This window comes from Diuraphis noxia, unplaced genomic scaffold (genome assembly GCF_037042655.1).
Source record: "Diuraphis noxia isolate RWA-SAM2 unplaced genomic scaffold, SU_Dnox_SAM2 contig0001, whole genome shotgun sequence".
NCBI lineage: Eukaryota > Metazoa > Arthropoda > Insecta > Hemiptera > Aphididae > Diuraphis > Diuraphis noxia.
Window position 1 is genome coordinate 9,690,400 of NW_028301711.1, and position 12,187 is coordinate 9,702,586.

The window sequence follows — 12,187 nt, forward strand, 5'->3', positions numbered from 1 at the left end:
AAATGTATAAAGTTATCTGGGCCAAATATATCAACTAGAAGCAAAAAATTTTTTTTTCTCTAAAAAACGATGATTGCTTAAAACAGTAATATTCCATGAGACTTTATAATAATAGGCTGTATGTTAAAAATTGCTTCATTTGATTTGTATAATGTACTAATATATACAATTTATACATGATAAAATATAGTAAGGCGCAGAGAAGTGTAACACTTTTAATTTCATAAAACATGAAATAAATATCCATTTCTACCTGAATATGGAGTTTCTAGATGCAGTTTTTTTATGATTATGATGACGAAAGATTAAGAGTAGATACTAAAGAATAATATTCAAAATAATGAATATTTTTAAGTAATAAAATACACGAGACTATTGAAATGTTGTCATTCAGGACGCACACTCAAATCGGAGAGTATTTTTGACAAGATTGCATTCACAGACCATATCCATAGAAACGATACCTATATCCAAAATGCTTATGTGAGTAGAAGGTAGGACTATATAAGAGACCCTCAAAACTGCCTGTATCCAACCGTGATTTGACCTAGTACATTATAGTGGCTTCAAGACATTCTGTTTTCTAAAATCAATATTTGGACTAAGGTTGATTCGAACAGTAGTTATTTGGACTTGGAAAACAAACAAATAAATATTTTCTTACTCCATTAATATTTTACCGAGCAAATTAGACAAAAACAATGTTACAATTTATGTTATAAATGTATGTGTTCAATTTAAACATTTAATAAACAATTTTACAACAAATATCAACCCTCATCTTTTTCCTAGTCCACAACACTTGTAGGCAACAAGATCACTGCATTATAATAATATTTTATTCATTTGAATTACCTATGTTATAACATTCTATTAGGTCTTGTAATACAAAAGAGTATAACTAAATAAATATAAAAATTTGTTTAAAGCAAAAAATTGCAATAAATTTAAATAGTGTTGATTGCTGGACCCAAAAATAATGGAATGAATAATGAACAAAATGAGCGTCCAAGACGTATGATGTCACACGCCAATGAGGACCCCTCCTTTGATAATGATTTGTTTTAATGCTTTTTTGTTTATAATTTATGTTTTAATTTACAGTTATACAACTACTAAGAAAATTTGTTTTGAGAATGAAAATTGGTGCAATAAGCTACGATACGTTGAAATAAGAATGAGATGTTTTTAACAAAAATATGATAGTTGCCAGGCTTTATCTAAAGTTAATAAAAAGAATATTTGAATATCATTTTAAAATATAAAAAAAGTGAAGGATACTACAGGGAAAAATTAAAAACTAATTAGGTAAACAATATTAAGCTTAGATTGATACTATTTCTGAAAATAAATTTGATATCTGTAATAGATTGAATTATAATGAATATAATGTATAGAGAGTGACATTTTTACTAGAAAAGATTAGTATAACGAATAAATTCGTTACTAATACGTTAGTTCAAGACATAAATTTGGTTATGTAAGCATATACTTAAGTCCAATATAATTATATATATTATATATAATTATAATAGTCATTATAATTCAATGTATTACAGATTCTATTACCGTCCTTACCCACATACATTGTATCCGTTATATAAACACATAAATTGTACTTTTGAATAATTAATTTAATTAGTTTTAGGGGAAATGATCTAAAGGGGATCATTGTGAAAATACATTTTTTATTTTCATGGTCCTCTTAATCTAATATTTTTTGGCATCAATATCCAATAACATGTGTATAGTAGGAAATGGAGTTACAATTAAACTACTTATGGAACAACTTCTGGGACTCAACTATGATATATGGCCCAACAATAATTAATAAAATTTTAATTAAAAAAAAATCCATTTACTATGATATAATCTATTAGTTAAAAATATGATGAATATAAACTATAAAAAGCAACTTAAAACTACATTAGAAAAATCTATAAATATATCTTTGATTATCATAAATTCTATGCCACTAAAAAAAAAAAAAAAAAAATACAGACTTGAATAAAATTAACTAAATAATCATTTGAAAAAAATATTCAGCTTTAAACATCAGCAGGATTGGTTGAAGAAGTCAATGAAAAATCATTATCTGAATTATCGTCATATCGACCTGGATTAAAGTAAAAGTGTTTGTTAAAACCTCTACATGACCATTCTACTGTTTGAAACCCATGCTGAACAGTGATGAGTTGATCTAATTCAATGTCCACCTAAAGAGCATGAAAAACAGATGTTATTCTTGTTATGATAATATTGATGTAAACAATGTTTAAATGTGAAATATATTATTTACCAAACACATCATTCTAGACAATTCAGTATTATAGGCATTTTCACGAAATACTTTACACACTGATTGTATGAACAATGACCCATCTATTGGATCACGTATTGCAGTACACCCTAGGAAAAAAAATATGCCATTAAATGAACTATATATGTATAAGGAAGTAATACAATTATGATAATTAATGATTATATTACTCCAACTACATTTAAAATAAATATGATTTACCAGGAAGAGTGGCATATGCTATGAATACATCTTCATAACGTATGTCAGTAATTGTTCCAATTGGGAACACATCAGCACCATAATTGAGATTATTTTCACCATTACAGTATTTCCAACCAAAATCATTATTTTGTCCTCTAAAGTAAAAAAGAAGTATTTATTGTATAAACCAAAAATTCAAAAATGTATGTACATCTTACCGACACGCATCAATAAAAAATAACATTGGGATGTTTCCAGATAATTTTTTGTGTATGAATTGTTCGATCATCCAGTTAGTATTTATCGTAATCCCATCTTCAGTCAATATGTCTGATGATATGGATGAATCTTTCGTCACTTCATCATGACACATTATAAAAACAATTACAGAATTAGCTTTTTCACTATGGCATATATTCATGAACTCATTGATAACATTTTTAATATCCTACAAACAAAAAACAATTCAAAAGTTAATGTTTTGCAAGATATGTATTTCTACGTTTCATATAAATATATATTTGCTCATTTACTTTAGCAGTTAAGTTTTCTTTTGAGTGAATAACAAATCCAAGATATTTAAATAATTTATTTAAGTTTGCCATATCAACATCTAATTCCGTTCTTTCACCTTTTAGGTTATTAATATTTAAAATCAATGCATGGCCCTTCGGATTTGATATCATTGGATAAACCTATAACAGTTAATTAACAATGATGCTATGTCTTAACAATTAACATAAGTATTAAAATAAACAAACATGAATTGGTAACTTGTCTGCATAATTTAAAATAATTTTGTGGTCAGGGTGAATTTTTACATATGAGTCATCATGTTCTAACATGGCTTTTTCATAAGTTGTGTCTAATTGTTTAATTGAACTTATTTTTTTTTCCTCTTCTTCGCTGAAATATGTCAATAAATTATAAAATAATGGATATTATTATAAAAGTATAAAATTATAAAATTTTAATGAACATAAATATAAGTATGGTAAACTTAAATAATCGATACTAAATAATTTATTGGAAAACTTTTACTTAAATACCATTCACAAGGAATATAATTTTCTTAAATAATGAACATTAAAAAAAATAAAAATATTTGAAAAATTATTTCCTGAAATGTATTAGATAAATAAATTATATTTTAGTGGTTAATATTAAGCTCAGAGTAGAAATAGTATACTTCTATAAATGTACTATAATACACTTTATTATATTATTATAATTCAATAAAAAACATTATTAGTTTTTGAAATAATTAGTGATTTAAGCTAAAATCCTTAACGGTCTATATAGATATGTCATACTTATTGAAATTCTTGAGTTAGGTAATAAACGTTGAAACATAGTCTCACAAAAACATATTTACCTAGTCTACACACATTTGAACACTCATTGTCATATATTATATATTAATTAATAGTTATCACTTATTATAATATTTTTATTCATTCATATAATTACTTAATTGAATTTTATTTGATAGGTTATTAATTTTATTATCGTTTAGTAAAGTTGTGACTATTAGGTAAACAAATACAAAACAATTATTATTTTGATGAATTTGATCATTGATTAAAGTATTAATTATATAAATAGGTACTTACAGCAATTTATTTTAATACACATATTTATTTAAAACTGTAAAATGCAATTAATATATTATTGTTATGTTTAAAAAAAGGTAAAATTTTTAATTTGAAAACTTGAAAACTGGGCCCAGGATTATATTTTATATTAGAAATAAATTATTTTCTTTTGATTAAATATATAAATAAATGTTTAACATAAGTAAGAATATCTAGTAGGAAGTACCTTGTTTTGGAGGATGTTAAAATTTCGCAAGCCTTAAAGTTATTTGTTTCTTCTAATACTCTGCACAAAGCTGCAAATGCTTCTGGCCCCCGTCCTTGAATTAATTCATACAATTTTGTTTTTTTGATTGTTTCTTCTTGATCTTCCTGACCTTCCTCATCTTCCTATAAAACATTTGTAAATCATATATAATACACGGAACAACAATACAATTAAGATTAAACATCTTACTAAAATATAATTCTTCATCCATTCATTGATGATATTCTTTTCTAACAAATTATTAACAATAGTTTGTAAATCAGAAGTAACAGCTATTAAATCTGCCATGCAATTGTTAATCAATTTTCGATGATATTGTTCCATTTTAAATTTTGAGTGATAAATTGTTATTGAACAAATCCAATAAAGGTATATACTCAAAATTAAGTAGAACACTAATGTATTGTTATCTTGGTAGGTGATTTTTAATAACACTAGAAAAAAAAAAATTGTTAATCTACAGTACCTATTGAATAACGTACTTGACTCGAATGAAGAAATTGATTATCTTTATAAAAAATGTAAGGATTTTACAAAACATTAGTGATGGTTGTGTCATAAATGTAGGAGGATTCAAAATATATTATTATTTCAAAGATAATGTTTAAAAAGTCAAATTTTTATGATTTTAAATTACAATATAAGGATTTAAATTAATTACAAATAAATAAAGTATAAAATTATGTACTTACACTTAAGTTAAGTTAGGCGCTTTATGAAATCTGGTCTGGGCTATTTTATTTCAGGCCAATGCTGTACACGAGTCTGATAGTAAATATATATAAAATATCAATTAGCAGTCATTTTATAAATTATAAACATTTTAATAGTTACTTGTAACTAACTGATGAGCGTTAGCTGTTTGTAGCTAAATATTTTAAGAATTAAATATCCTTAGGTACATGAGGTTTAATGCACGATGAAAAAACTTGTTACTTCGTCTTGGATTAATGATATTAAATGGGCAACAAATTGTACTCCGGATCAGTGTTAACATAATAAAAAATCTTAATCACGCTTTTAGGATATTATAGTTACATTCAAACCTATATCATATTTTTAAATTTAAATTACTTCCAACTGCGCAACATTTTTAGTTTTATTTAATAAATGAATTTTCGTGTTTAGAATAAACTATTAGGTATACGATTCCGGACCTAATGTACAATAAAATTAGGTTATAAATATTAGGTATATCAATTGATATTGTATAAAGCATGATGGCTACACTGATCGGGGATAATAGCTTTGTTGCCGATAGAAAACGTACTGCACTTGTCTGTACTTATTGTTAGTTATTTTTTTGTCATGGACTAAAATATATTGGTGTGTCATCGTCATGGCAAGTAATTGGTGGTGAGGTTGGCGATTTGCAAATGTCTCTTTTTCTTCCATAAAATCATTTGTGCGGTATAAGTCGTGCTGACGTGGATTAAGAGAAGAGCTAAGGGATTACAATTACAGCTATTGGCGGCCATTGTATTTTTCTGTCCTTGGATTGTTATGTATCAAGCAGTCGTCCAAATACCTACCTCATTTTCTGCGATATTACAGTGTTTGTAACGTTCACGTTCTTTGAAAAGATTTTTATTATAAATCGTTTGAATACAAGTTAAAAATCGTGGAAATTATTAGTTAATAATATCTGGTAATAATTTTTGTTATGGATGCGTAGTACATATATTAAAATTTTAATCATCTTTCAGGAGAAGTTCATTTTATGTGGTGTTGTGTTCCTGTTACTGTAATACAATTATGTAAGTTGAACATTTTATTAATTTCTAATCGGCTATCGTTACCACTGGTTTTAATATACAAATAGACAGCCCACACACTGCAGTGGCGTGCAGATCCCTTTTTTCATGTGGGGCAAAGCTAATTTTTTTACACCCACCAACCACCTAAAACTAAGAGTTACAACTTACAAATAAAATATGTTTTATTACGGGTCTCTATATAGTTATATGAAAAGACAATATTTATTAAATAAAAAAACCCCACACCCACTCCACTTTCAAGTGGGGCCTAGGCCCCATTTGTGTCTTGTTTGCACGCCAATGGCCCACAGTTCAGATAAATATGGAAACCTATTAATTAATAGCGTAATGTGTCAATAAATAGCGTTTAGAGTCATAGGCGTCAGCAGAAGTTTTTCTAGGGTGATGGGCATAATTAGAATTTGAGAAAATTCTCGAATTTTCTTTACTATTTGTCAATTCAAACAATTTCCAAAAATCGTGGCTGGGGATAAATGGCTCCAGCGTATCTCCCTTCGGGCGCCAATGTCTAGTCAAAATAATAATTACTACCTATCAGTAGCTTATATAGAAATAATTTTTGGGGTGGGCTATTAATATATAGCGACTAACAATAATTATCTAGCACCTAGAAACTACAATATAGTTAACAGTTAAGACTGTAATTTCGGGAGGGGCTGCAGCCCACAAGCCCCCTCTACCACCCCATATACGCCCCTGCTACCTATCAAATTCAGATAGTGTTGAAGAATGGTCCTGAGATGAGGAAATATATTATACAGTTTATTATTTTATTACACGAACAAAATATACCTTATACTGTTTCATTCCTATCTCTAGTCTACTTTAATTAAATATTATCCTACACATTAAAGTGAGAGATCAGTAGTTACAATTAATTAAAACCATGAAATAATTGCTATTCACTTAATTTTGATTTTATTTATTAAACAGTCAACGTCAAAATTATAGGCATTTTATAATTTGCATTACGAATGAAAACTTATATTAATTTGAGTATGGTTATTGTTAAATTATAAAAATTATACTTTTATTAATAATTAATGGTATGATTCTCAGCATTAGTTTTCCAAAAGAAAAATGTTATATTTTGTTTCTCATAGTTAAATAGTAGTAATAGTTGTTATATATTTTTGAAATTTCATTTGGATATCTAGATATATGAACAATCAATACTTATCAATTCTAATAATATTTGTCATATAATATGCAGTATCAAACCTTTTTTAAATATTTTAAGATTCGACAAATTTTGATTTTTTATATTTCTAGATTTCAGATTGAAATCTCTAAGTAGTTAACAATAAATTGATAAAATGCATCGAAACTAATTTCATATGTTGTTCACACTCTAAATTAATCTTATAATATTAATCTATACATTTTTGATTATTTATTATTTAATTGTTAGTCTTTTTAATATGTTTAATTACAGATATTTTGGATAGGATTTTGTTGTCATTCTAAAACACTCAAAAAATTGAATTGTAGAAACTTTTGAACCAAAGTGACCTGGATATGTGTCTTATGCTCAACAAAATATTAATTAGTACTTATTACCTACTGAACTAAATAATTAGGATAGCAGTTAACATGTAATTTCGATAAAAATCCCCTTTTACATCAAATTAGTCTGTCTTCAGAAATAGCATATTTGTCAGGATTTGAATTATATAGCGATTTCCTATTAAAACAACCAAAACAGACCTTATGACGCTCATAAAAAAATAATTTGACTCTCCAATAAACTTTTTATCTCTCAATGGTAGAAAAACTTAAAAAGAAAATTTTGTATGAATTTCTAACTCAAAACAGTTTTCAATTTTTTGTGTATTTGACAAAGTTTGTCAACATTTAATCTGTAAACGCTCATAAAGTCATATTTAATTTAAGTTCAAATTTTTTTTTTTTTTTAGTAAAGAACACTAATAAAAACTTATGAGGGAAATATTATTTTAAATTTTCAAGTTGTTTAACCCGGCACAAGCAATTTTACTGTAAAAAATAAAAAATAAAAACACCCCAACATAATATCGACATTGCTCCTCTCAGAATTTGAATTTATATAAGTAGTTAAAATTTAATGCAAAACATAAATTGTCTATAAATATATCAGAAATATTCAAATATTCAATGACGAAAAATTGTTCTATAAATAAAATAATATTTACTAATGCTTGGATCAATGTTCCCAATCAATATTCTGCATCAAATTTTTATTCAATATCATATTAAATATTATTTTTATTGAAATATATTTAATTATTCAAAACATTTAGAACATGGATTCGTATTTGCATTGCAAGATTGCCGAACTTCAACAAGAATATGCAGAAAACGAAAAGCTTTTTGAATTAGAAAAATTCAATAGAAAATATGAAATTACGTTGAATAAAAAAAATATTAAAAAACTCAAAATTCAAAAAAAAAATTCAACAGATATTCAGCAATTAAACACAGAGATAATGGATTTAAAGAAAAAAAAAAATGATATAATTGAAAAATATAATTATCTTGATAATATTGGAAGAAAATGTCAGAACCGTATATTTATAAAAGTTCATGAACTTTATGAAGAGCTAGATAAACTTAATATGTAACATTGTTATGGTTAATTTTTAATCATTTATGTTTATGGCTAGGTTTTTATGATTATTGTTTATTAATTTTTTTTTTATATTTCAACTTAAACTGAATAAATGATTCCATTAATTATATTGTGAATACAAATTTGTTTACAAATAATTGTATTAAATTTTAGTCTAGCCATAATAATACTATTTTTGAAAAATGTGATGATTAAAAATAAAGACTATTTCTTGATATCTTAGTTGATGCTGTTATTATTAATTTATTGTACCTTCCTACAGACATGGTAAAAAATATTAATATATTTGCTTAATTTAATTGATTATATAAATGATAAAAAGTTAATTGTTTATTTATCTAAACAAAACCTAATTAATTCAAAGTAAAATAAAAATGTTTTCATTAAAAAATCAAATTGACAATTTTTATTGCATATTTGATTGATTTTTACTTCATTATTACTAAATAATATTTATATAATATATATATATATATATATATTATATATATATATATATCTTTAGAATATACTTATAGTTTTTTGTTATATAAATCACACCAACTACTGGGTAAGGTAGTACTAATATCTTAGGTAAATTCATAGGTACTAATATCTTCTTACACATACCTAAATAAAAAATATAAATATAAATATATTTTGTTTATATTAGAAAAAAAGTTTACTAAATTTAATATTAAAAATTATTTACTGTTTTAAATTTATTATAAGTTAATGCAGATTAATTTAACTTAATTTTTAATTAAAAAAAAAATATATATATATATATATATGTATAAAGCTTATAAAATAGTTTCATGTTTTGTTATGATAACAGTATTGTCAGCATACATTGCGGATTGATATTTTTGTAGAATTGGTATATTATACCAACAATATTTAACAAGATTGAGCCAAGGACTAATACCTGCTTTTGTCAATAGTTGTTCGTAGGTATTAGCTAGTATCTATTTGTACTTAAAAGGTGTGATTTGTGATGAATGAGAATATTATACAGATAGGTTGGTAGTTTTAGTTTTGTTAGCATGAACACTATAGTTTTATGAGCAGCTATTGATGACTTCAACTCGGTGGTACTCGGGTAGATACACACTGGTAATTTAAAGAACAATGAGGTTGGTTCCTTTACAGAAAATGAGTTAACTTGAAAACTAAGCACACCTCAATTAGAAAATGTGTCTTAAGTGCCTAGTAATTGTAACTGTATCTTAACTTGAGATGGAACTAAAAATTATCCTAGTCCTTCATATAGAGCTATAAATCAGTTTTCTTACAAAATGATATTTCAGTTGCAACTTATAATTTGTAATGTGAGAAAAAAATATTAGAACTAAAATTGAATGATCTAGACAAAGAATTTGAAAATTTTGAACAGTCAAAGGTAAAAAAGCAACAATACATTGACAAGACTCAATCGGAAAGAAGATAACTTAGGGCCAATTATGATAAATACCTACTCAAAACAAAACAAATTACCTTAAAACTTACTGAAGGAATAAATTAAGTCAGAGAAACAAGGGAAAACTCCATGAAAAAAATTTCAAAATTTGAAAGATCTTTTTGAAAAAGTTATAGGACAAAATAATCATAAACACTATTTGTATGAAATGGAATTGAAGAAGGGTAAATGTCATCTAGTCTTGAGAGATGGAAAGAAGAATTTATTCTTATAAGTGCTTTATTTGAACATAGATATTTAAAATATTTATGAAGTCATCGATAAATCTACTAAACTTGGTACAATAGCACTTAAATACTGCATTAACTATATTCGATTGAAAGTATTTGAATCTTTTAAATTGGTACTGAAATTACACAAGCTTAAAGTCAAGATTGAAATTAATCCACAACAACAAACATATATTGTAATTTCAATGTTTGATAACATAAGTACTTTTGTGTGCATCTGGTGTTGAACGGAAATTTGTTACAGCTACTATGGTTTTATTATTTTAGAGCAGGGGTCGGGAACCTGCGGCTTTTAACTAGCAACCTGCGGCTTTTTGGATAGTTATCAATATATCGATGTCCGTAAAATATAAATTATATTATATTTGTATAAACAATAATTATAATAATAATATAAATATAAATAATAATGAATTAATGAAATAAAGTTTTTCCATATTTTCTAAATTTAAGACGTATTATTATGTTTTTATTGCCTACTAAAAAAAGGTTGTTCAAACATGTAGTGTGGCTCTTGGATATCATAATTCATAGTTTTGTATTTTTTTGAAAAAATGGCTCTTTCCTACGAAAACGTGCAAACGCCATTTTACTCCATTGATGAATATGAGATACTTATATATGGTTAATGTAAATCAATTCTATTCCATACAACTAGTGTTTATGAATAGTTTCTCTTATAACTTTTTTAATAAGCTCTTCTTGCTGATTATCTGATTAGCAATTTTTTGATTTATAAAATGAAATTGTATAAATGTATAAAGTTATCTGGGCCAAATATATCAACTAGAAGCAAAAAAATTTTTTTTTCTCTAAAAAACGATGATTGCTTAAAACAGTAATATTCCATGAGACTTTATAATAATAGGCTGTATGTTAAAAATTGCTTCATTTGATTTGTATAATGTACTACTATATACAATTTATACATGATAAAATATAGTAAGGCGCAGAGAAGTGTAACACTTTTAATTTCATAAAACATGAAATAAATATCCATTTCTACCTGAATATGGAGTTTCTAGATGCAGTTTTTTTATGATTATGATGACGAAAGATTAAGAGTAGATACTAAAGAATAATATTCAAAATAATGAATATTTTTAAGTAATAAAATACACGAGACTATTGAAATGTTGTCATTCAGGACGCACACTCAAATCGGAGAGTATTTTTGACAAGATTGCATTCACAGACCATATCCATAGAAACGATACCTATATCCAAAATGCTTATGTGAGTAGAAGGTAGGACTATATAAGAGACCCTCAAAACTGCCTGTATCCAACCGTGATTTGACCTAGTACATTATAGTGGCTTCAAGACATTCTGTTTTCTAAAATCAATATTTGGACTAAGGTTGATTCGAACAGTAGTTATTTGGACTTGGAAAACAAACAAATAAATATTTTCTTACTCCATTAATATTTTACCGAGCAAATTAGACAAAAACAATGTTACAATTTATGTTATAAATGTATGTGTTCAATTTAAACATTTAATAAACAATTTTACAACAAATATCAACCCTCATCTTTTTCCTAGTCCACAACACTTGTAGGCAACAAGATCACTGCATTATAATAATATTTTATTCATTTGAATTACCTATGTTATAACATTCTATTAGGTCTTGTAATACAAAAGAGTATAACTAAATAAATATAAAAATTTGTTTAAAGCAAAAAATTGCAATAAATTTAAATAGTGTTGATTGCTGGACCCAAAAATAATGGAATGAATAAT

General features: G+C 25.7%; 1 protein-coding gene across 1 annotated transcript; it reads right to left on the reverse strand.

The window, feature by feature from the left end:
- Positions 1 to 1,966: 1,966 nt before the first annotated feature.
- Positions 1,967 to 5,980, reverse strand: LOC149059515 (caspase-3-like). The gene is made up of 10 exons (XM_089217645.1): positions 5,201 to 5,980; positions 5,059 to 5,131; positions 4,556 to 4,800; positions 4,325 to 4,488; positions 3,265 to 3,409; positions 3,037 to 3,198; positions 2,722 to 2,951; positions 2,522 to 2,658; positions 2,300 to 2,409; positions 1,967 to 2,216 (listed from the first exon to the last, which is right to left on the reverse strand). Exons 3-10 carry the CDS (start codon positions 4,688 to 4,690, stop codon positions 2,049 to 2,051), a joined length of 1,251 nt encoding a protein of 416 aa, XP_089073771.1. The 5' UTR covers positions 4,691 to 4,800; positions 5,059 to 5,131; positions 5,201 to 5,980; the 3' UTR covers positions 1,967 to 2,048.
- Between the last annotated feature and the right edge of the window lie 6,207 nt (positions 5,981 to 12,187).